Below are 26404 nucleotides of genomic sequence, written 5' to 3'. Positions count from 1 at the left end.
TTGTGAGAAACATGGCTCTTTCATGGTAAAACTCCTTACGAAAAGAAATGGATGGAAGATATTCCTTAGAAGGTCCTGATCTAACAAAATGGCAAAAGATGTCAAACCACTATTAACCTTTAAAATACAACTGCCAGTTGGTTTACCGGCAAAAACAGGTTTACCTGGGAATAGCAGAGCAAGCTACAACAAAACTGAAGAGGAACACTCCTTTAATAGGGCAAAAAAGGAAGTTGAGAGGGCTATTATAATCAAAAACTCAACTGGAGTAACCTGGGAATTGAAGTATAGTGGCTTTTCATGTGCTGAGTTGTGACTGTCTCTCATTGGCTGGACTGTTGCTGGGGTGAGACTTTTCTTCCTTCTGCAGGGATAGTAAAGGAGCAGCTAAAGCAGGACTGACCTTGTTGAATCACTGTATTGTAAATCTGAAACTGCTATAACACTGTATGTTAACTATACTGGAATTAAAGTTTAAAAATAAAATAAAAACACTTGTATCTTTTAAAATAAATAAGTAAAGTCCTACTGACTTGGGGGGGTACCTCTCTTCCCATTGGATGTGCAATCAATGACGAGTGGCAGGCATGAGAGCTCCTCTGTTGGCCTCCCAACTCCATCTTAAACAAGATTTCCTTGGGGCATTGTTCAGTGGCTCAGTCGGTTAAGTGGCCAACTTGGGCTCAGATCATGATCTCAATGGTTCATGAGTTCAAGCCCCACATTTGTGCTGCTAGCTCAGAGCCTAGAGCGTGCTTCAGATTCTGCATCTCCCTCTCTCTGCCCCTCTCCCACTCACACTCTGTCTCTCTCAAAAATAAATCAACGTTAAAATTTTTTAAAAAATATTTCCTTTTATTGATTTTCACACTACTTGTAACATATTGGTGTGACTGAGATAACATCATCTTTTCTCAGGTGAAGGTATATATTCTTTCATGCCAAAAAATTTTTCACACTCCTGGTAACCTCTGCTAATCGTTTTCTGCCATTCTTCCTTTAAATCCAATATAAGACATAACTGAAGAGGTAAGTTTATTTTAGACTAGTTAGACTATTTGTGGTTCAGGAATGAGAAAAGTATATAAATACACACACACATATGTATACATATATATTCAGTAAATTTTGTGAGTCATTCGTTTTAATCAGTGGCATCAGGATTAATGTGAAAGAATCACTAAGTCCAGTATTGAACACAGTTTTTCACTGAGGAACATTTATTCTCCAACTTATTTATATTAATTAAGGTATTTATAAACCAAATCCGGAGATCTTAAAGAAACAAAGTTCTTATTTTGCTCCAGAGGGAATGACGGTGTGCACTCCCATCCCTTTTCTCTACTGTGTCAACAGGAGAGTGGCAGTGGCTTTCCCAGCTCTATATAAGGACAGAACACATTTCTCTGTGGATTACAACACACTGGCTCTGAGATATGGAGGAGACTTATTTGTTATGCCAGAAGATCCCCTGATGGAAAGATTCCAGGCAAACTAAGAGATCCTTGTGAAGTTTCTGTGTGCATTCAAACTTTAATAACCAAAATTATGGGTTGCCATAGAGAGATGATATAATAAATTAATTTAAAAACAATTTCTTAAAATTCAGAACAACTGGAATACCCAATGGCAGCAAATGAAATACTGCCTAGCAGTATTATGTACTATTATTTGTATACCTGGATATCATTTCATTTACTTCTCACAACAGCCCTGCAAAGTAGGTAGTGTTCCTATATTTCACAGATGAGAAAACTGAGGTTAAGAAACCAGCCCAAGTCCACCAAATAATGCAAGCAAACCCTAGATCAACTTGACTCCAACTCTTCCTTCTCTTACGCAACCAATTTCAATTCTATGACAAAAAGTAGAAACCACCAAAAAAATTAGATCAGAAAAATGTGTCCCAAAGTTAGAGAAGCTAAAATTCTGTTAATTCTGTAAGGAAATTTATGTTGTAATATTCAATTTATAGACTGTGTATTGTGCTATAATGGCTTTAATGTTTTCAAGTTAAAATACTCTGAAGAAATAACCAAGGAATCTTCTGAAGGTCTTAGAAAACATTATTTAATTTTGTGGTTTATTCTCCTTTATTCTTCTCTCCCTACTTTTCTTCCTGCCTTACTTTTTTGAATTCTCCAATTCTGTATAGCTTTTGCATAATATTACTGAGATGATCTTTTGGAAATTAGTTTTAATTGCTATTCTCAAAGTATTTCTCTTATTGGGAGATAAAACTGAAGAACAGGGAAGAGCATTTTCCATTGTTTCCAATGTAGGCACAGCTACTTATCCATTCTATCCACACTAACTCTAGGCCATTCATTATTGGTACTAGAATTAATGAAGTTTTCTGGCCCCTGCTCTAATAATAATATATTAAAGTTTCCTAAGTCAGCATCTAAGGGGCAGGACTTAAGTCTCAGAGGGAAATAGTGATATATTTACATGCAATTGTGAAACTTTTTACAGAAAATATTCACTATCCTCTGCTAGTTTTTTAAAAATGTAAATAATTTGTATATTTATCCTCTTTATTTTCACTTTCATAGAAAAATCTTTAACCTAACAGTAAACAACAGAATATCTCTTTCTGGTAGGCAAAGACAATGAGACTTCTTAAACATCAATGAATTATGTGGTAAAATTCTTAATGATCCTTCTTTTCTTTTAAATTTGCTTATAAAAAGAAAAGCTTATGTATTATCTCAACTAATCTAGGTCTTGGTACATATTAGTAAACAGCAACATGAACATAATTAGCAGCTTAACAGAATTTCAAAAGTAAAAATGATTAAAAAGAAACCATAAACTTTTTTTTCCTTCTTTATAATTGTACTTACTTAAGTAATTAGGGTTTGTCTTTGAATAAATTACTTTGTGTTTATTATTCATTGAATCTGCTACCCAATGAGTACTGGTGAGGCACATTCCCACCAGAAAAGACAAGAATCAATAATAACAAGGCTTTGCGAAGAAAATGATTAATGTTAAAAATGGGACATTGACTTAGTTACTTCATTAGCAAATTTTACGTATCTTCTATACCCGTATTTACTCACCCAAAAGTCCTAAAAGGATGTAGCCAATAATGCACAGTATGAAGATTATGCAGCACAGAACATCTGTACAAGTCCTAAAAACAAAAAGGAATAAAGAATTAAAAGCAATCCAACATGACATCTTATTTAGTGAACAAATATGGGAAAGGGGAAAAATAATAATTGTGATATGCCATTTTATACCCAGTAATTCTGAAAGGTTTATCAGATGTATTTCTGTAATCAAAGGCTTCATTAGCAATGGAGTGGTCATAGCTCCATGATTAAAGAAGTTTCCCCAGGATTCTTCACGTTTATTCTCTCTTGCTTCTTTATTTGTAAGATATTTTTAGAGACTGGAATATAACAACATCAACATATAAAACATCTATTTCTCCCTTTCTCCATTATCTTTCTATACACATATTTAAAGCATACTATTTATTAAATAAATGACCGACTACACAAACTTTCTATGGGGTGTAGAGGTGCAACTATACTAACAATAGTGTATCTAATGCATTAAAAAACAAAATGGCTCAAAACTGTACTTTTACCAACTATTCTATAAATTAGATATTGCCAAATTAGGTTTAGAGAGAATCTGGCTTGATAGAGATTCAGTGATTTGCTAAGAATCACAAATCAGGCTAAAATCCAGTAGAGATGCTCAATTCTTTCAACTAAAGTATTTCCTACTTCTAATATTATATCTTGTTCAGCTTATAAGTGGTCTGGAAGGCCAAATGCTTGAAAGTGAAAAACAATACACCTATTCTCTACTTGAAAACTTAATGAAAAATGTATTAGTAAAGAAAAAAGATTAAATTATTTAAGAGGATTAAAAGTTGCACATGAGAATTTTCATAGCAAAAACTTCTGGCTCTTGAGGGCATATGGATATATGCTCTAATATTTTAGCACAGGGAGGTTGAAGTTACACACTATTTTTTGTGATGGTGGTAGTAATAATAACGAATAGGAGTTGTACAGTAACAGACACAATAATACCTTACATTGATAAAGCCCTACTATACCTTTACTGCATTCACATACATTGTGAGTTTCTTAAGAATACCTTTAGGTTTTTAGGTGAGTTGACTTATTTAAGGTCCATGAGAGAGAGGTAGAGAGAGGGTAAGGTAAACCAAATATCTAGGTCTTCAATGCCTAACCCTTTTAATTTAGTACTTATTCTAATATTATTTCAATTTTCTGTGAAGCCTCAAGTTAGCCATATCTAAAATTTTTTCACATGTTCCTATTACCTCAATAGGAAATGAATCTTTCATAGAGAAAGTTAATCATGCTCAATCCAGAAACAAACTATCATTTGCTTAAATCCAAATACAACCCAGGAATTTTAAATTTCATTTTGTCTAAGAATTATGAGAATAGTAGTAAAAAGGGAAGAAACAGGTACTCTAGCTTTCTTTCTTTGACAGTCACTGAAAACCAAAAACCTGCTTGGGGGTGAGGTGAGTATCTGGTTCACATGAATTCTGACATATCCTGTTCAGGATCAGGTTTTCATCCTGTCAGAGGGGTTGTTAAATTGAGAGCAGTTGTTAAATTAGTGTGATGCCTGCAGGTAGGGAACTAAAGGAGGGAAAATTAGAACGCTGGTGTGCCTTACTTAATTAGAAATCTTGGAGTTGTCAAAGCCCTTGTGTTTGATAATAACTACCAAGAAGAGGGAGAGTGGGTATGACCAGAAGCATCAGCCAAATTGGCCACCATCTTGTAATTATTTATCTATAATATGTTTATATCTATATACTCACATTATTTATAATATGTACTATAATGCTTTTTTATAATAAACTAATATTACATAGCATTATAATGTTACATATTTATGATGCTATGTAGCAAGCACAAGGAAGGGTAAACATACTAGAAAGATGAATGTAGGAAACTTACTAATCTGAAAGGACAAGACACAAAGAAGCAGACCCCAAAAGGAAATTTTTTAAGACTAAAACCCATACTCATCAGCTACTGGCACTGACGAACAGGCATTAGTTGGAGTTTTGGTCCAATTTAGGTTTTACACTATGGTTTCTCTCTTTTTTTGGTGCCAAGGACAGGCTACAGCACCACGGACTACTCCAGGCCCACACAACTATCCCCCAGCAGTTCCTATCATAGTGGAATAGCATTTCTCAATAATTCACACTTTCAGGTGTTGGGGATTATATTCTGAGACCAGGGAGGATAATGTATTCAAGTCTGCTTTGTTTTTCTGGTACACAGATTTAGAGAAAGAGTGGACCATACCCCCGGCCAGACTGCTTAATTTTATATTATTTAAACACAAAAGAATGTTGAACAAACTGAAAATTATGAATAGAAAATTCATCTCAAAAAGCAGGAGAGTTTTTCTAGATAAAACATTCCTGTTTCTGAATTTGTTCCTGTAGTGATTTGTTTCCTTTTTTCTGTTTTTGTTTGTTTTTTCATGGTCCATTCTATTTATTTAAGTTATCTCCTCCTAAAGCAAAGGGATGGAATATCAGTATACTGGTCATCATTCAACACAAGTAAGGAAGTTGAGCTTAAGGTCCCATATACTTTTCTCCTCCCTGTGCAGAGTCATGGTCCAGACCAGTGCTGTGGTCCCCACTGGGTAGTGGTCCAAGTTCTCTTTATTCATCTTCATAGCCAGTCAGAAGTGGATTCACATGAGTGTTATGAAATAGAGTGTAATTACCATCTCCCCATGTAAAGGGCTTGGATCTGATGCGGAGATGGGAGTAGGCGACAAAGAACTCTGCTCTCTTGTGCTCTCATGGTGTGACTTCAGGAAGATGTTCAGCACTATCAATCCCATGCCGGAAAGCACTACAAAGTAGGTGAGGGCATTCCACAGGCGAGCTGAACCCTCATCACTGTGGTTGCCACTCCACCTGGACCCGTTCAACTATGCCCAGGACCCACCTAGCAGCCCCAAAATCTGGCACCCAGCTGCCTCCGCCATTTTCAACATGAACCTCTCTGTTATTTTAGAAATTTCCTCTTAAAATAGGGGTGTGGGTGTGTGCCCACGTGTGTGTAAAATCAGGAAATTACAATTACCTGCCATTTTTCCCCATTAATGCTTTTCTCCCTTTCCTCAGATATACTCCGTCCAGGGGGGGAAAAATACTGTTTAGGAAGCTATTGGGAGCACCTGGGTAGCTAAGGTCACTATCTCACTGTTGATGAGATACAGCCCCTCTTGGAGCTCTGTGCTCACAGTGAAGAGCCTGCTTGGGATCCTCTCTCTCTCTCTCTCTCTCTCTCTCTCTCAAAATAAATAATAAAGAAACTTAAAAAAATATAAAACTATTGGAAAATTGAATTTGGACAAAATATCAAATATAACTTGGGCACCATTTTGTGAGGAACATAGCAGAAGCTTAATTCAAATTTTTAGAAGTCGTAGCATCTTATTGTTCATCTCTTTTTATTTCAGGGCATCTGTCATAATCCTAAGTATTCTATAGGAAATGAGTTGTTTTTATTTTTATTTTTTCAAGTTTTAATTTAAATTCCAGTTACTTAATGTACAGTGTAATATTAGTTTCACATGTAGAATTTAGCTGTTCATCACTTACATATAACACCCAATGCTCATCACAAGTGCCCTTATTAATGCCCATCACCCATTTAACCCATCCCTCACAACCACCTCCCCTCCAGTAACTCTGTTTGTTCTCCACAGTTGAGAGTCTGTTTTCTGGTTTGCCTCTCTCTTTTCCCCACTATGTTCATCTGTTTTGTTTCTTAAATTCCACTTATGAGTGAAATCCTAAGTATTTGTCTTTCTCTGCCTTATTTCGCTTAGCATAATACTCTCTAACTCAATCCACATCCATACAAATGGTAATATTTCATTCTTCTTATGGCTGAGTAATTATCCATTGTGTGTGTGCATATACACATATATATACACACACACCATATCTTCTTTATCCATTCACCAGTCATTCGGCATTTGGGCTCTCTCCATACTTTGACTATTGTTGGTGAAGTTACTATAAACATCAGGGTGCATGTATTTCTTCAAATCAGTATTTTTGTATCCTTTGGGTAAACACCCAGTAGTGCAATTGCTGGATCATAAGGGTAGTTCTATTTTTATCTTTTTGACAAACCTCTATACTGTTTTCCAGAGTGGCTGCACCAGTTTGCGTTCCCACCAACAGTGAGAGGGTTTCCCTTACTCCTCATCCTGGCCAACACCTGCTGGTTTCCTATGTTGTTAATTTTAGCCATTCTGACAGGTGTGAGGAGATATTTCTCTGTAGTTTTGATTTGTATTTCTCTGATGATGAGTGATGTCACACATCTTTTCATGTATCTATTAGCCATCTGTATGTCTTTTTTGGGAAAATGTCTATTTATGCCCTCCCATTTTTTAGCTGGGTTATTTCTTTGGGGAGGGTGTTAAGTTTGGTAAGTTCTTTATAGATTTTGGATATTAATCCTTTATCAGACATGTCCTTTACAAATACTTCTCCCATTCCAAAGGTTGCCTTTTAGTTTTCTTGATTGTTTCCTTCACTATGCAGAAGCTTTTTAAGTCCAAATAGTTCATTTTTTATTTCCCTTGCATCCAGTGACATGTATAGTAAGAAGTTGCTGTGGCCAAGGTCAAAGAGGTTGCTGCCAGTGTTCTCCTCTAGGATTTTGATGGTTTCCTGTCTCACATTTAGGTCCTTCATCCATTTTGAGTTTATCTTTGTGTATGGTGTAAGAAAGTGGTCCAGTTTCATTCTTCTGCATGCTGTTGTTTAATTCTCCCAGCACCATTTGCTAAAGAGACTGTCTTTTTTCCGTTGGATATTCTTTCCTGCTTCATCAAAGGTTAGTTGACCATATGGTTGTGGGTCCATTTCTGGTTTTTCTATTCTGTTTCATTGATCTATATGTCTGTATTTGTGCCAGTACCATACTGTCTTGTTCAATACAACTTTGTAATATAGCTTGAAGTCCAGAATCATGATATCTCCAGCTTTGTTTTTCTTTTTAGGATTGCTTTGGCTATTTGGGGGTTCTTTTGTGGTTTCATACAAATTTTAGGATTGTTTGTTCTAGCTCTGAGAAAGATGTTCTTAGTATTTTGATAGGGATTGCATTAAATATGTGGATTGCTTTGGGTAGTGTAGACATTTTAATAACATTTGTTCTTCCAATCCATGAGCATGGAATGTTTTCCCATCTCTTTGTGTCCTCCTCACTTTCTTTCATAAATGTTTTCTAGTTTTCAGAGTACAAACATTTTACCTCTATGGTTAGGTTTATTCCTAGGTATCTTGTGGGTTTGGGTGCAATTTATAAATGGATTCCTTCCTTGATTTCTCTTTCTGCTGCTTCATTATTGGTCTATAGAAATGCAAAAGATTTCAGTGTGTTGATTTTATATCCTGTGACTTCACTAAATTAGTGTATCAGTTCTAACAATTTTTTTGGAGTCTTTTGGGTTTTCTATATAGAATATCATGTCATCTGCAAATAGTGAAAGTTTGACTTCTTCCTTGCTAATTTGGGTGCCTTTTGTTTCTTTTTGTTGTCTGATTGCTGAGGCTAGGACTTCCAGTACTATGTTAAATAACAGTGGTGAGAGTGGACATCCTGAGGAAAAGCTCTCAGGTTTTCCTCATTAGGGATGATATTAGCTATTGGGTTTTTTACATGTGGCCTTTATGATGAGGTATGTTCCCTCTATCCCTACTTTGTTGAGGGTTTTTATCATGAATAGACGTTGTACTTTGTCAAATACTTTTTCTGCATCTATTGAGAGGATCAAATGGTTCTTATTCTGTCATTAATACTGTGTATCACGTTGATTGATTTGAGAATATTGAACCACACTTGCAACCCGGGAGTAAATCCCACTTGATCGTGGTGAGTGAGTCTCTTAATATACTGTTGGATTCAATTTGCTAGTATCTTGTTGAGAATTTTTCCATCCATGTTCATCAGGGATTTTGGCCTGTAGTTCTTCCTTTTAGTGGGGTCTTTGTCCAGTTTTGGAATAAGGGTATTGCTGGTCTTACAGAATGAGTTTGGAAGTTTTCTTTCCATTTCTGTTTTGTTTTTTTTTTTAAGAACAGTTAGAGAAGAATAGGTATTAATTTTTCTTTAAGTGTTTGGTAGAATTCCTCTGGGAAGCCATCTGAGCCTGGAATTTTGTTTGTGGGGGGATTTTTGATTCTGATTCAATTTCTTTGCTCATTTTCGGTCTGTTGAAGTTTTCTATTTCTTCTTGTTTCAGTTTTCATAGTTTATATGTCTCTAGGAATTTATCCATTTTTTTTCCAGATTGTCCAATTTGGTGGCATATAATTTTTCATAATATTCTCTGATAATTGTTTGTATTTCTGTGGTGTTTGTTATTTCTCCTCTCTCATTTGTGATTTTATTTATATGGGTCCTTTCTCTTTTCTTTTTTGATTAAGTCTGGCTAGGGGTTTATCAATTTTATTAATTTTTTCAGAGAACCAGCTCCTGGTCTCATTGATCTGTTCTACTGTTGTTATAGTTTCTGTATCATTTCTGGTCTTGAAACTCGAAGTCAACCACGGGAAATGAGTTATTTTTAAAAACTAAAGATTTAATTTGGATAATTTTAAGACTCTCAAGACAGTTATAGAAATAACTAGGTGATACCAGCTCATGGTTGAAAATCATTCTCAATCATATTTTAGCTAGAGACCTCTCATAGCTGTACCTATACCTCAGATGGATTCATTTTTACTTTCATAGAAAGCACTAAGAACCATTGTGCTAAACTAAAATGTGTTGCATCCCACCGGGTCCCAGAAAGAAGAAAGAAAGAATAGTTAAAGGGAAATATGCCCCAAGTCTCTCCCTCACCCTACCTCCAAATCAAAGAACAACTTTTCCAAAACAAGATGCTCACTTTCACATTTATCAGAAAGCTATTCAAAACCCTATTCAGATTGAGCTGCCCTGGTGTAAAAGTATTTTCGAAAGTTAAACTACAGAAATACCGTTTCTAACATATCTATTTTTCCAAATTGCAATATGAAGAATATGATCCCAATTGTATTATGTGTTTGCAGATATCCCCATCCTTCCTATCTGGAACCCACAAATATACTATGTCTATATTAACCTCAATTTAAATCCTGGGAGTTTCCTTTGACTTTCCCTTTCTTAGCTTATCTTTTATATTCAATTGACAAATTCTCTTGACTCCTTTTCTCTGGTGTGTCTTTCATCTACCCCTTCCTTTCTATTCCTGCTACCTGGATTCTGTCCAAATTCTCTGATCTTCTCTTCAAGCTATTGCCGTAGTCTCTTAATTGGACTCCTGCATATAGTCTCTGCTTGATCCAATTCAGTCTGCACATCACTGATTATCACTGTTATGTGATGATGTCATTTTATTGTTTAAAAAATGGCAGTGCCTCTCCACCATCTATTTAGTAATTTCCAAATGTCTTGGCTTTATGTTTAAGAACCTACAAGTTCAATCCTAATTCAAGCCCCACACTATCTTTCTAGCTTTATCTCCCACCATTCCTCTCAATGTGCTTCAACCAACTTGGGCTTTTTCATTCATTGACTACACCCATGCACTCTCCCTTGACTATACTCAGGGTTCTCTGCTAATGCCCCTTTAGATTTCTTCTCTTGGAATAACCCATATGTCCAAATTTGCATGGAACAGCCAGGGTTTAGTCCTGGAGTAACCATTATCAGTGCTCCCTTTTACCCACAAAAGTGTCCCTGTGTGGATCTCCAACCCATCTACAAAATCCCTCATGATAGGATTCTTTTCCTTTTTTTTAGGGTTGAATAATACTCCAGTGTGTGTGTGTGTGTGTGTGTGTGTGTGTGTGTGTGTATGTGTGTATGTGTGTGTATACCACATTTAAAAAAAATTCATTCATTTGGTAATGGACATTACATTTTGTACATATTACCTATGGTGGATAATACTGCAATGAACATGGGAGTGCAGATACCTGTTTGTGACCCTGATTTCAATTCTTTTGGATAAACATGGATGAACTTGGAGGACACTGTGCTAGGGAAAATATACCAATCACAAAAGGACAAATACTGATGATTCCACTTATATGAGATACCTAAAGTAGTCAAATTCATAGAAACAGAAAGTAGAACAGTAGTTACCAGGCACTGGAGGGAGGGGAAAATGAGGACCTGCTGTTCAATGGGTATAAATTTCAATTACACAAGATGATAAGATATAAGAGATCTGTGGTACAACATTGTGCCTACATTTAACAATTTTGTATTGAGCACTTAAAAATTTGTTAAGAGGGTAGATTTCATATTAAGTGTTCTTACCATAGAAAATTATAGCATGTAAAACATAATCACTGCTGGGTCACAATATACAGGAATATATTTGTTCAGTGTCACATATTCTTTGAATTTAAGATTTTTCTAGGAATGAGCTTAATATGGTATCAAATGAGTGAATAGAAATGTAAAAAATAATTAAATGTAAAATTTTTTAAAATTAAAATTCCGTCCTTCAACTCATTTCAAATATCACCACCTCCTTCATGAAATTTTGACATAAGAGTTCCCTCTAATCTTTGTAGACTTACAGAAATTTTGTTTGTACATCCTCAGAGCAACTATCTTCCATTTATTATAACCTAGACCAAGGGGTTAGACTAAGCTAAATTTAGTCTACTGTCTGTTTTATATAACTTGTGAAATAAAAGTGGTTTTTATATTTTTAATGGTTAAAAAAATTTTATGACATACAAATTATACAAAATTCAAATTTCAGTGTCCATAAATAAAGATTTCTGGGAAAGAGCCACACTTATTTGTATATATTTATATTTATATTTACTTATATTTATATTATCTAAGGCTACTTTTGTGCTACAGTGGCTGAGTTAAATAGTTGCAGTAGAAACCATCTGGCCTTAAAAACCTAAAATATTTGCTACCTGGACCTTTATGGAAACCTTGCAGACCTTTGACCTACACCATAAAGTCCTCTATGGCAACATTTGGTACAGAGCCTTGCATGTTACAGAAATACAATCACATGAATGATCACTAAAACACACCTCTTACTGCTGACAGGCTAATGTATCATAAGCAGGCTCTTGTGAAATTAAAAGTGCTAGGTCTCAAATTTCAGGCTTTTGTGGGAGGAGGAGCTCTCTATATAGTGACATGTTGTCTGGGGATTCAATTTTATTTGTGTCAAGCTTAAGCTTATGACCTGGACATTACTGTCTCCAGTAAAATAATTCAGCACCACTCTGTCTCTCTGTCTCTGTCTCTGTTTCTTTCCCTCTCCCTCTCTCTCTCCCCTCGCCACCCCCCACCCCCGCTCCCTTCCTCCTCCGCCCTACACAACCCCATGAGATTAAATTAGGAGGTAATGAAAGAGTTTTGTTTGTTAAATGCATATTTCAGTTCTACACCAGTTCTTACTCTCCAACAACTGTCATTCTGCTTTCTTTTCAGGGACAGTTTTCTACCTTCATTCAGAAACTGATTCATTTACTGGTTTTCTTTCTTTGTAGCAGATGAAATTCCAACGATATCAGCCATTCTGAAAGGTCATTATTATCAAGCATTAGAGCGAGAATGAAAGTCCTAAAAGTCATTATTCTCTGACAGATCATCCATTTGTGTTTAATGATTCAGTTTAGGGATTGTCCACTGCCTGTAATTCCAGTCGGATGATCACCTCCTATTCTTAAGTTCTTGGTGTCACCTGCATACATCTGTCTACAACATGGCTGCGTTTATAACTCACAATTTAGAAGCATTGCTCCTCTGTGGTTCTGCTGGCACCTGCACAATGCCATTAAAGTCATCTGTTACCTCTCAGATTCTTACTGCAGAAGTCTGTTCCAGGAAATAGGACTGCTTCGCCTCCATGAGGCTTTATTGAAGGACAATGCACTTTGGGGCCACCCTCCAAGCTTCCCTGAGATACAGTTGGCAAACTTCAGAGTGTGGCATGAAGTGGACAGATCATCCGAACTGATGGTAATAAGTCAGCAAACTCAAAATTTGGGCTATTCAGGGTAAAATTTTACGTGAGTTAAAAAATGTTTTACCTCTATTCCTCCACTCTTCACTATTAGTAGAGATTTGGGTAATTTTGTGAGAGAAACATTGTTTAAGAGCTTGTGTTTGAAGGGGTTAATTATATCTTTTCCACATGTTCCCAGCTTCTCTTCTCCCTCCCAGACACCTTGTCTAAAATTTTTCTATTGTTCTGTTCCCACAGCTTCAGGTTATGTCATGTACTCTGTGTGTGTGTGTGTGTGTGTGTGTGTGTGTGTGTGTGTGTGTGTGTGTGTGTGTATGTGAGAAAGTTGAGATCTCAGAAATAAGTTATACTTATAACTTCTACAAGGATACTAAGAGGTTAAAAGAATATCTTGAAGAATTACACTATTACTGGAATCAGGAAGCTATAAATGAGTTTTTAATTATAAGAATAGGTTTTTATCAGGTGTTCAATTTTAATGCAAGGTTTTCAAATCTCAAAAAAGTTTTAAGGAAATTTTACATCTACTTTATTTTTAAATTTTTTTTTTCAACGTTTTTTATTTATTTTGGGGACAGAGAGAGACAGAGCATGAACGGGGGAGAGGCAGAGAGAGAGGGAGACACAGAATCGGAAGCAGGCTCCAGGCTCCGAGCCATCAGCCCAGAGCCTGACGCGGGGCTCGAACTCACGGACCGCGAGATCGTGACCTGGCTGAAGTCGGATGCTTAACCGACTGCGCCACCCAGGCGCCCCAGGAAATTTTACATCTACTTTAGAAGATAATTCTGGCATCCAATCATTAAGAAAGGAGTGTTAATTTTGTGAGATTATTATTTTTTAACATTTTTTAAACTTACTGTAATAAAATACACCAAATAACTTGATATCCTAAGAAATTATAGGATGATGTTGATAATGTAGTTCAAATTTATTAGATCATATAAGATGATATTTAGATCTCAAAAATTTCTCTATCCTCTATGGATAATCTTTTCTTCTATCCAGTTTGCATTTGGGTTTCCATTGCATTGAGAGAGTAGCTTTAACCAGCTGTGGTTTATATTTTCTAACTGTAATGAGGGAAATAGAACCTCATTTTTTCATACAGAGAAGTTTAAGTGATGTCTATATAAATGCCTTTTTTGTTTCAAATGGGACAAGGTCAGACATAATTGGTTTTACTGTGTGATTCATCATCTTTGTAAAACTTGCATAATATTTAAGGATCTGTCAGTAGGTAGAAACCACTCAACAAATTGCTAGTAAAGTGAGAGCCAGATCATAGTTATTGCCCATATTACATGTGGCATCATGAATAAAAGGTACCACACAGAATAGGTGGTAGGAAACCCAGCTTAGAACAGCCTTGGAACATTAATCCAAAGTTATTAACTAATTTTAAAGGTAACCCATAACAGTTTGGAATGCTCTTTAATCTTCTTGAAATAGGTTAGACTCCCTAACACATAGAAATTTTGAGTAGGTGCTCAAAATATTTGTTGAAACAATGAACTTCTGAAAAATTTCATGACTGAGATGGCTATTGAAATTCAGCGATTAAATTTTTCTTAAAACTTCATGCCTTCTAATAATTATATTATAAATAGCTAATTTTTTAGTAATCAGGCATGTACATTAAATAGAGATTACTATCTGTCACCAAAACTTTTAATAATAAGAAATAATGGCTTATTAATGATGGGAGTCTCGGAAAATTGCACGCCCTTTGAGCTGGTAAGTTCTTTTCTAGTAATTTATACCATGGAAATATGTATAGAAGAAGCAAGAATTTATTTATAGGGATTTAAAACATTGTGCTCTTTATAATTAAGAAAATATGGAAATTATGTTTAGAACAATTATATGAAAACACATTCATAATGTATTCAGTAAAAAGTAGATCATGGAACATGTTCGTACGGTTATAAGTTTTTATAAAATGTGTATAAATGCTTAACAAGACAAAAGAATATACAAAAAAAATGTTAGTGGTCATTATCTCTGGGTGATTCTGTTTTTCCTTTTTACTTTATCTGTTTTTTTCAAAGCTTCCACAATAAACACAAATTGCATTTATAATAGAGACACATAGGCTAAATTTTACAACTACAAATAGATTGCTGACTTATCTCATTATGCTAATTTCTTTCTGATCCCCTCAAACTATGATCTTCTGGTTTCACTTTTTTCTTGATCATTATTGATTAAAATTCAAAACACACATCTCTTTTGTAGTCTTTAAACAAAAAGTGCTACTAAAAGTGTGTGTGTTGGGTGGGGGGAGGCATTGTTTTCTGATTAATCTTTCTTAATGCTCAAACATTCCTAAGTGGGAATGGAATTGAAAATATGCATCCAAAAATGCCTCATTAAAACATCTTTCAAATCACAACTACATCAACCAGTGACCATAATAATCTCATGAGCTATATAAGATACAGACCCCGAGTTTTTATTTGAAGCATGTCATAAAATGAAGAGTTGGCCTTTAAACTTTCACTAATCAAGTCTTTATGATTTGATGTTATGCCTATTTTTGTCATTTGCTCTATGTATATTCAGCAAAGCTGAATAATAAAAACCCCTCTGTTAATTATCTGAAGATAATATTTATTCAGTGGAGATCTTAGAACTTTGTCTCTGCTTAGAATATTTATTACCTCCACACTTACCCTTAACAGGGTGTCCTAAAATCATCCTAGTGCTTTCAGGACACAAAATAAAAATTTATTTTGGAAATTAATTTAGCAATGCAATCACCTCAGTTGTAAAACATTTTTATACCTATAATTGTTTGAGTGCCCATTAGATAAAGGAGTAAATTTAAAATAATTTTAGGTAAGACTACATAAGGAATTGGGGAGTAGTTGCCTCAAGAAGGGGAACTGTGTGTCTGGGAAGAAATAAGGAAGACCTACTTTTCACATATATCCTTTTGTAACTTTTAAATCATGTATCAAACATAAGAAATAAGTAAATTTTAAAATAAAGTCATTTGAGTATAAATTTGGCATTATTTTAGAATAGAAATGACCTCAAATAATGTCAACTATTAACCATGAAAATGAATGGGGGGGAAAGAAATAAACTTAATTTAACAGAAATTAAACTATAAACTATATGGCTATAAAGTCATTAGGAATATACTCTAACTAAAATTCTTTATTGGGATTACAGATCTACCCACTCATCTTGATTGAAAGATTGAATTGATTGAAAACAAGTTTTCTCCACCATAAAAATTTTTCACTTGTTTATTTTAGCAATTATTTCAATATTCAAAGGAAAGCAATAAATGCCACATGACAAATTTAATGGCTTAACGATATTGGAAAGGATACTAGCATGCTTATTGGTAAATCTTTACTGTAAGGTGGAAGGTCTCTATCAGTTTTAGGGAGAAAAATTAACAGATTTGTGAGATGGTATAAGAAGAAATAGAGAGTTTTCATTACTCGTCCATAGAAAAGAAGCATGGGCATTCAACACATGTCTATTGAATGAGTAACTGAAAGGGTTACCTGAACATTAGACATTAATACACAGTAGACATTTTCAAAAATGTGTAAAAACGCTGTGTCCCTCTGTTCTCAAACTGTTCAGCAAACTGCTCAGCAAAGAAATTTCAACCATCTGTTAGAGACTGAAGTAGTATATAAATTCTTTCTTTTCTGTAAATATTTGCTGATATATTTTATTCTACAAGTTGTATATACTGTAACAAAGCATTCCTGGTACTAAAGGATAGGGTCATGCTTATTAATTTTAAATAGGACTTAAACTTTTTAGGGTTTTTAAGATAAAACTAAATGTTTTCTAAATATTTATTGATTTGAAGTTATTAAATACAGTCTCTGTGTAATTCAGTTTAAATATGAACCTGTGTATTAGTTAAGAATGTGTTCAATTGCAAATACCAGAAAATTTATGCTAGAAACAATGGCTTAACTCCAAGGACTTTATTTGTTCCATACAACAAGAAATCCTACAGTTGGCAGTCCTGAGCTGGTATGGTATGTCATTCACTGATGCCATTAAGGACCTGACTCATTTCATCTTTCTACCTCCTTCATCCTTAGCTTATAGACATTCATCTTCATGCTGTACCTCATGTCACACGTTAACTGCTGCACTCAAGATATCTAAATTTATTCTATCAAACTTCGTCTTTTTATGCAAAAAAGAAGGTCCTTCCTGTTTCCTTTTAGTTCATTGGCCAGAACTGTGTCTCATGGCCATCGCTTGCCTAGAAGGTGGTAGGGAAAATTGAGTGTTTAGCTTTTTAGCTTCTTTAATAAAGGAGGAAAGACAAGATGGTTTGGAATGGATGTTCAGAGAGACAAATTACAGAATGTACCACAGCCACTAGTGAGATTACCTAAACAACCATAAATATAAAAATATTTCCGCATTGTAATTATGTGTAGTGAACCCAAATGGATTATGCCAAAGAATATGTGTTTTTCTCTGCAAATATTATTAAATAATAAACGTATTTTATAAGATTAACATAGGAAAACTCGATATTGTATATTCTCTCAGAATTTAAGTCAAACTAAGATTAATTTCATAGCCAACTATATTCTAAAGCTGATATCAAAAACAGCAAAATAACAAATTGTTAGATCTTATTTTTGAATAATTTTATATTTCATATTCAATTAATTAAATAATTCTTGATGTTCATGTTCACTGGAATGGGCCTTGAAATTTAAATCCAGCCATAGTAAATATATACAAATGCAATTGTCCTAAGCTGATTATTAAAATGCAAAGCTTCTTTAAGTTAATATACATCTTTTATTAATCATTGGACATAAAATGTATCACATACTATGCCAATAAGTCTCTTTTATTTCAACATAAGATATTCAGAGTAGCATCTTAACAGTAAGTATGGGAGTCATTAGGCAATCTCATATTTAATTTTATCTAAGAATGGTCCCAGTTTTCTTATAACAAAATACTACGATGCATCATAAATAATGGGTCTCAGTTCCTGTTTTTATCATCTTTCCTGGCATTCTGAGTAAGTTCATGGAGGACCCATATTTTCCAAGTCTTCCCTAAACATAAGTCCTTCCTCCTTAGGGTTTAACAAAATGACCCTAGAAAATTTTTTTCAATGGCCATTTGTTAAGTGTCTATTATTTGTTACTATTATGAGACGTGTATATGCATGTGCGCCCATGAGTATAAGAGAAGGAGAGGGGCAGGATTGAGATGAAGGGAAACCAAGACTGTTAGGAGAGAGGAGATATAAAGCAGAAAAATAATATGACCCTATCCTTCAAATGCTCTGTTTTTCATAATTTAAAAATAAAAGATTAATGCACCTAGAAGATTAACATTAGAAAATAAATACAGTTTAAAATATAGAGGTAAAAATAAGTACTATTGGTAGAAAGGATCTAGATGGTTAGAGTGGAAAAATCTCAGTGAGACTTAGAGTATGTAAAACATGTTAATTACAAGAGATGAGTTAAGATTTTGAATTAGGGAGACTCTGACTTGTGGAGAAAAAAGGTTTCTTCTAGGCAAAAAAGAAGTACAGGAACAAAGATGTGAAATTGAGGATGGCTGATGGGATTAAGGAAACCAGGTTGGCTGACATTCTTATTGGTAGAAATTATAAAAACAGACTACAATATATCCTAGAATCAAAAAGACTCATTCTTTTATTTATGTAATATTTACTTGATACCTATTCTGTGCCAGGTACTGTAGTACATTCCATAAATACAAAGATGAACCAGACAGACAAGATGTCTTTTCTTATGGAGCTTACAAGTTAGTGTGGGAAATAGGCAATACATAAGTAAAGATCAAAAAATCAAATGATGATTGATTATATGATAAGTACTAGAAAGAAAACAAATATGATAGTGTGGAAGAGAATAATAACGGTTGGGTGCATGGGAAAGTGCTCTCTAAAGAGGAAGTGAGTGATGAAAATTCATACAGAGTCACAAAGACCTCAAATATCCAAAGCAACCTGGAGTAAAAAAGAACAAAGTTGGAAGCTTTACACTTCCTCATTTCAAAATATATTACAGAGCTATAGTAATCAAAACAGTATGGTATTGACATAAAAACAGACTCATAGATCAGTGGACCAGAACTGAGAGCCCAGAAATCACCCCCTACATATGTGGTCAACTAATATTTGACAAAGGAATCAAGACTACTCAGTAGGGAAAGGACAGTCTCTTCAACAAATGGTGTTGGGAAAACTGGATAACCACATACAGAAAAATGAAATTATACACCTATTTTTACCACTCACAAATACTTAATTCAAAATGGATTAAAGGCTTAAATGGAAGATCTGAAGCTATAGAACTTCCAGAAGAAAAATTAAGGAAAAACCTCCTTAGCATTGGTCTTAGCAATGTTGTTTGTTTGTTTGTTTGTTTGTTTATTTGTTTGTTTTAAGATATGACACCATAAGTATAAGCAACAAAGGCAAAAATAAGTAAGTGAGACTACATCAAACTAAAAAGCTTCTGTATAGCAATAGAAACCACCAACAAAGTGAAAAGACAACCTATAGAATGGGAGAAAACATTTGCAAACTGTATATCTGATAAGGGGTTAATATTCAAAATATATTTTAAAAACTCAACACAACGCAATAGCAACAAACAACCCAATTAAAAAATGAGCAGAGGGTCTAAGTAGACATTTTTCCAAAGAAGACATACAGATGGCCAACATGAAAAGGTGCTTTCCATCACTAATTATCAGGAAAATGCAAATCAAAGCCACAATGAGGCATCATTTCACACCTGTTAGAATGGTTACCATAAAAAAACAAAAGATCTGAGCACCTGGGTGGCTCGGTCAGTTGAGCGTCCGACTTCGGCTCAGGTCATGATCTCACGGCTGAGTTTGAGCCCCGCATTGGTGTCTGTGCTGACAGCTCAGAGCCCGGAGCCTGCTTCAGATTCTGTGTCTCCCTCTCTCTCTGCCCCTAACCCACTCGCATTCTGTCTCTGTCTCTCTCAGAAATAAATGAACGTTAAAAAATTAAAAAAAAAAAAAAAAAAGATAAGTGTTGGCAAGGATGTGCAGAAAAGGGAATCCTTGTGTACTATTGGTGGGAATGCAAATTTGTACAGTCCCAATGGAAAACAGGATAGAGATTCCTCAAAAAATTAAAAATAGAACTATCATATGATCCACAAGCTCACTCCTGGATATATATCCAAAGGCAATGAAACAGGATCCTGAAGAGAAATCTGTACTCCCACGTTCATTGCAGCATTATTCACAATAGCCAAGATATAGACACAACCTAAGTAAAAAACTGATGGATGAATGGATGAAGATGTGAGATAATTATATATAAATCTCACATACATACATCAATGGAACATTATTCAGCCATTATAAAGAAGGAAATCCTGCAATTTTTGACAACATAAAGGGAATCTGAAGGCATTATGCTAAGTGTAATAAGTCAGAGAAAGACAAATTCTGTATGTTATCATTTATGTGTGCAATTTTAAAAAGCTGACCTTGGGAAACCAAGTAGAATGGCAGTTACCAGAGGGTGGTGTAAATAGGGAGATGTTGGTCAAGAGTATAAACTTGCAGTCAGAATCACAGTGTAGTGATTATAGTCAACGATACTATATGATATACTTCCAAGTAGCTAAGAAACTAGTCTTAAGTGTTCTCACCACAAAAAAGAAATGGTAATTATGTGATGGGATGGAGGTGTTAGCTAACACTACAGTGGTAATCAATTTGCAATACCTGTGTACCAAATTAACACACTGCTCATCTTAAATTTGTATAATGTTTATGTCAATTACATCTCAATAAACCTGAGGATGGGTGAAATAAAGAGGTGGTGGGGATTGTGTTTCAGGCAGAGTAAACAAGAAATGCGAAGTCCTGAGAACAGGTGAGGCCAGGGTTGTCCTGGGAGCTGACAGATGGGCAGTGTGAACACAACACAGAGGAGAAAGGGTGATGGTATGCATGAGGAAGTTGGTAAAACCGAATGACTTAATAGTCCTCAATTTGAACTTGTCTACCAGTCCAGTTACCATATTTTATATATTAAAGGACTTGAGAGTTCAAGGCTCATTCTGACATGCATTATTTTATTTGGATCATTACAAAAACTTTATATAAAGTTGATAGGAGAGGTGTTGTTAACACATCATTTACAAATTAGGTAACTCGTGACCACAATTTCAGTTCATTTTTTTATTGAAAGTGCTTGAAAAGGGGAGTAATATATCAAAACAGTATTTTAGTTAGATTTATTTGGCACCAGGATGGAGAATATATTGGGATGAAGGCGTGAGTGCAAAAGGATGAGAATTAGGAAAATGAGGGCTGAGCTAGCGGATGGCAAGACAGAAGCGACTGAAACCAGGACCAGTTCTGCCTCATCAGCATCACCAGCCTCCCATGCATGTCTGTTTTCCTGGGTCACCAGGATATTGGGACGATAAATGTCACAGCATGGAGACAGTTTACAATTCCACAAAGATGCCTCATGGACTGGAACGGATGTGAACAGATTTCTCCCTAATGGTTTCTAACACAGAGGGAGAATGGGAAGCTCACAAATCTTTCAGCACAATCTTATATTTATCTCTCCTACAGTCTTCAAAGCACTCTGTTCCACTTTTCTATTATATCAACTTGATAAGAATATATTTTCTCTGAGCTTTTGGAGATCAAAGATCTCATTTTTCAGTTTTCTGCTGTGAATGTAGTTAGCTGACATCTGTCTTTTCTGTAATGGACATGAAGGGTTGCTCTTTTGTTGGTTTTAATTCCCAAGGGCCACATAGAAAGTGAGCTGGCCCTGAATGCTCCTGGATGTAGACTGTCCATTACTAACAATACATATGACAAGTTATTGAATTGTGTTGTTTCTAGCTCTTGTCAACGGCATATAAGTGGGCAAAGACAGAGTAAACAACAGGAAGAGAAAGAGAAAAGTGACATCTGAAGGCAAGACAAAACCAAGAGAGAAATTAGCTGAAAAGAGAATTAAAGAAGAAAAATAAAGAGAAAAAAGTAGGGCTCCTGTTGAAAATCAGAATTAAGGTAAAGACTGAGAAGGAAAAAGGCAAAAGAGAAGAAATCAGAGAAGCAAGACCAAGAAAAATGCAGGGAAAATATTAATATGGTATAAACAAAAAAAAAGAGACAGGCTATACATAAGGACACTTACTGAAATCTGTTATGGCTTGGAAAAAATCTAAAAGCAGGTCCATGCATCCAGTAATAAAAGTAGTAATGTATGTATATGCAAAAGAAATGTGGATGATAGTTATTAAATTACCTGAGATTTAATTTCTTTACTTTTAGTTATAGTTTAAGTGATTTGAACAAATAATAAAGGTTGTATACTAGAGCAAAGTTCAAGGACATCTGTTTTTTGTACCCATTGTTCCCCTTCTTAAAACATTTATAGCTAATTCCTTTCTGATACAACTACTATGTGTCAACTACCAAAAAGCCAATCAACAGACCTGTGTTTCTCTGTCTATCCTATTAATTCTCTTGGAGAATCTACCTAAACTTCATGTCTATGCAGCCTGGTCCCAGAAGGGCTGCTAATTAATGCTGAGTAACAGGAAACATGCAAGCATCATCTTTCATACTTTGATGTAAAAACTGTGTGCGTTCAGTAGCAGTTTATTATGGAAAGCTGGGATATTTGCAGACGTTCACCCTTACTTCATCTTTTAGTTACTGGATAAATGTGCCCGGGGCACCTGGGTGGCTCAGTCGGTTAAGCGTCCGACTTCGGCTCAGATCATGATCTCACGGTTTGTGAGTGCGAGCCCTGCATCGGGCTCTGTGCTGAGAGCTCAGAGCCTGGAGCCTGCTTCGGATTCTGTGTCTCATTCTCTCTCTGCCTGCCCCCCACTAGTGCTCTGTCTCTCTCTGCCTCTCAAAAATAAATAAATGTAATGGGGCGCCTGGGTGGCTTAGTCGGTTAAGCATCCGACTTCAGCTCAGGTCACGATCTCACGGTTTGTGAGTTCGAGCCCCGCGGCGGGCTCTGGGCTGATGGCTCAGAGCCTGGAGCCTGCTTCCCATTCTGTGTCTCCCTCTCTCTCTGCCCCTCCCCCATTCATGCTCTGTCTCTCTCGGTCTCAAAAATAAATAAACGCTAAAAAAAAAAAAATTAAAAAATAAATAAATAAATAAATGTAAAAAAAAATTAAATGTGCCAAAGTGGGTGGAGGATCAGCCTGTCTTTAGATTTTAATTGACTCTAGGGCTGCAGTATCAGCAATAACCACTGCTGAGATACTGCCTAAAGACTTAATAAGGCCAAATGAAATATGCTGGGTACAAAAAGAACTGGAGTTTACTTTAATTAATGCAAGTGTTTGGAAAGGTAATTGGGACTCCTAAAACTCTCTTCTCATGGAATCCTCAAATAACTGAACCATCCCCAACTCTTGATGAACACTTCTGTTGAGCTCACTGGTAGCTTTTCAGAATTTTAATCCATCAAATTTGATCTTAAATTTAGGAAAGTAAGTTAATATGATTGCTTCATCTTGGTTTATGTTCACCAAGAGTTTTCCCAGAAGAATAAAGTCTTAATTTTAAGTAGCTGAACTGTAGTACTTAGTCATTCTTCTCTGCTTCATCTTGCTGTAAAACAGAGGGGAAGATATTCAAAATACAGTCACTTCTCAATCTGGGCTTTCTCCTTGAGGTCAACATTGCCTTGAGGATGATAGTCTGGGAATTTATGTTCTATCTAAAGTTAATACCTCGCAGGTCTCTTAGCACTGCTTTACTTTAGCTTTGAGTCCCAAGTTACTGTTTCTATCAACAACGCAGAGTAGAGGGGTGGAAGATGAATTATGCAACATCTGTAAAGCGTGTAGAACTTCCCACAGAAAAAGGTGAGTTATGGGGTGCCTGGGTGGCTCAGTCAGTTAAGCATCCGACTTCGGCTCAGGTCATGATCTCATGGTTCGTGAGTTTGAGCCCCGTTGTGCTCTGTCCTGACAGCTCAGAGCCTGGAGCCCACTTTCAATCCTGTGTCTTCCTCTCTTTTGCCCCCACCCCAACTTGTGCTCTGTCTCTGTCTCTCAAAAATGAATAAATATTAAAAAAAATTTTTTTTTAAGATTTAGGACTGGAAAGAGTTTGTACCAGTCTAAAAAAATCATTTCTTTTTAACATCTAAGCTCTGAAATCTGCCAATAATATTTAATATTGGTTCTCATTTTACTAGGCAGAATATCACAACACAATATATTGTGATATATATTGATTGTGATACGTACATATATATTATGCTATATATATATATATGATTGTGAAAATATATTTAAAATATATTTTTAATGTATTGCCAAACATGAATTTCCCAGGAAACCACAATTATTAACTACTCCATCCATGAAATCCTCTTACCTGGTCTTCCAGAAAAACTCTCTCACATGCCTACCTCTTTCATCTCTGTGCACCTTCTCGATCTTCTTCACAGACTGTTCTTTCTCTACCTGCATCTTAATGTTGCAGGTGATCCACCTTACCTTCCAGCTCTAATCCAAGTTGATCTCATCTGTATCTATATGGTTTCTGAAGCTTCAGCCATGAACAGCCCTAACTTTTCTCTTGAATTCCAGCCCCTTATTTTTAAATTGAAATGTCCAAGATTGAATTCACTATCAATTGCTCTCACAGGTCCAAAATTTTTCTTTCTTTTCGTTGTCTATTTCTATCACTCACTCTTTCACTTAACCCAAAAATTGTGCTCTTCTTGACTCCCCTCTCATCGTCCACATCTACTTGACTGACAAGTCCTACTGATTCTCCACCCTACAATGTCCTGCTTCCTTTTCTTCAATCTCACTGCCACTGTTTAGTTGAGGCTTCATCATCTCCTATCAGGACTGATACCACACCCTCCAAATAGCATCTTGCTCTCTCTGAACCATCATACACACATCATAAAATACAGAACCTGACATAAATCCATTGGTCAAATCCTTTTAAGATTCTCAATTGCTTACAAAATAAAATCCAACTTCTTAGTCTGGCCTTTACTAAGCTGCTTAAAATTACTTTCTATCTTCTTTCCACTCTCACAAATAACCTATACTCTCCCAAATCTTAGTGGCTTTGTATTTGGTTAAACTATATGAAATGGCTGATATTTAACTGGTTTGACCTTAAAAATGGTCATTTCATATGGCTCAACTAATAATGTTTTTTTCTCTGCCTGAATGCCCTTTCACCCTTACTTGTCAAAACATCAAGAACCAGCTCAAATGTAATCTCCTCTGGGAGACAATTATTGGCCACACTAGGTTAAAGAGCAGATACCTTCTCTGTGTCCCCTTAACACTTTGTCATACCTCTGCCACAGAACTGTGTGTTTTAATTATTTGTACATAATTGACTCTGCCACTAGAATGTGGGAAACTTAAGGGCAGAACGTGGGACTTAATTATATCTATAACATTACTTCTAGAACAATGTCTAATTAGGAATTAATAAATATTTGTTGAATGAATGAATGAATGAATGAATGAATTTATTATACAAAAAAGCTGGAAAGTTTTTTGGTTACAATGAGAGGAGGGACGCCTGGGTGGCTCAGTCGGTTAAGTGTCTGACTTTGACTCAGGTCATGATCTCACAGTTCGTAGGTTCGAGCCCCACATAAGGCTCTGTGCTGACAGCTCAGAGCCTGGAGCCTGCTTTAGATTCTGTGTCTCCCATTCTCTCTGTCCCTCCACCACTTGCACTCTGACTCTCACTCTCAAAAATAAACATTTTTTTAAAAAATGAGAGGACATTGTGATTTAATATATTGTAGAATGCTTCTTTCCTCTTTTTGTATCATGTCCCCCTTTTTCATTTTTACTGGATAATGCATTTGTCCTTACCAGATGGATTTAATGTTGTCCTGAAAGAAATGACAACATAAAACCAGTCCACGTGGTCAGAACGAACCTGTTATATGTATGCAACCCACATGAAAGCAGACGTGTATGGTTCAACTAGCAAAACTGCAAGAGGCAGCAAGCAGACATAGGCAGCAGCTATAAGTTGAATGATTCTTAAGCATTTCTGAGATTGTTTCCAGTAACATTCAGACAAAAGTTGTTTTTTACTCACCAAAAGCTATGGAGATCAATGAAAGTCCTCCTGAAAATGCATGGAGGACATTCATAGGCATTGCAAAATGTGCAGGAGGCATTTTACAGCAGACATTTTTGCAGAGTCTATTTATGTTGAAAGAAGGCACACCTCCAGCATTTTACAAATCTGTGGAATTACTAATTAAGAAAAGAAAATCCCAACAGCAATAGAAATAGAAAAAAATGAG

General features: G+C 35.6%; 1 protein-coding gene and 1 pseudogene across 6 annotated transcripts in view; both read right to left on the bottom strand.

Moving 5' to 3' along the window:
• The window catches only part of SLC44A5 (solute carrier family 44 member 5), a 370056-nt gene that overhangs the window by 102602 nt on the left and 241050 nt on the right, over window positions 1-26404 (bottom strand). For all 6 annotated transcript variants that reach the window (XM_058716941.1, XM_058716936.1, XM_058716942.1 and 3 more), the window contains one exon: window positions 3066-3139. In XM_058716941.1, the coding sequence (XP_058572924.1) occupies window positions 3066-3139 (74 nt within the window). The remainder of the gene's footprint in view (window positions 1-3065; window positions 3140-26404) is intronic.
• LOC131504541 (cytochrome c oxidase subunit 6A1, mitochondrial-like) lies at window positions 5335-6024 on the bottom strand (annotated as a pseudogene).

This window comes from Neofelis nebulosa, chromosome 2 (genome assembly GCF_028018385.1).
Source record: "Neofelis nebulosa isolate mNeoNeb1 chromosome 2, mNeoNeb1.pri, whole genome shotgun sequence".
NCBI classification, from domain to species: Eukaryota; Metazoa; Chordata; class Mammalia; order Carnivora; family Felidae; genus Neofelis; species Neofelis nebulosa.
Note: the sequence above shows the minus strand (reverse complement) of the source record. Positions and strands in the feature narration are given on the sequence as shown.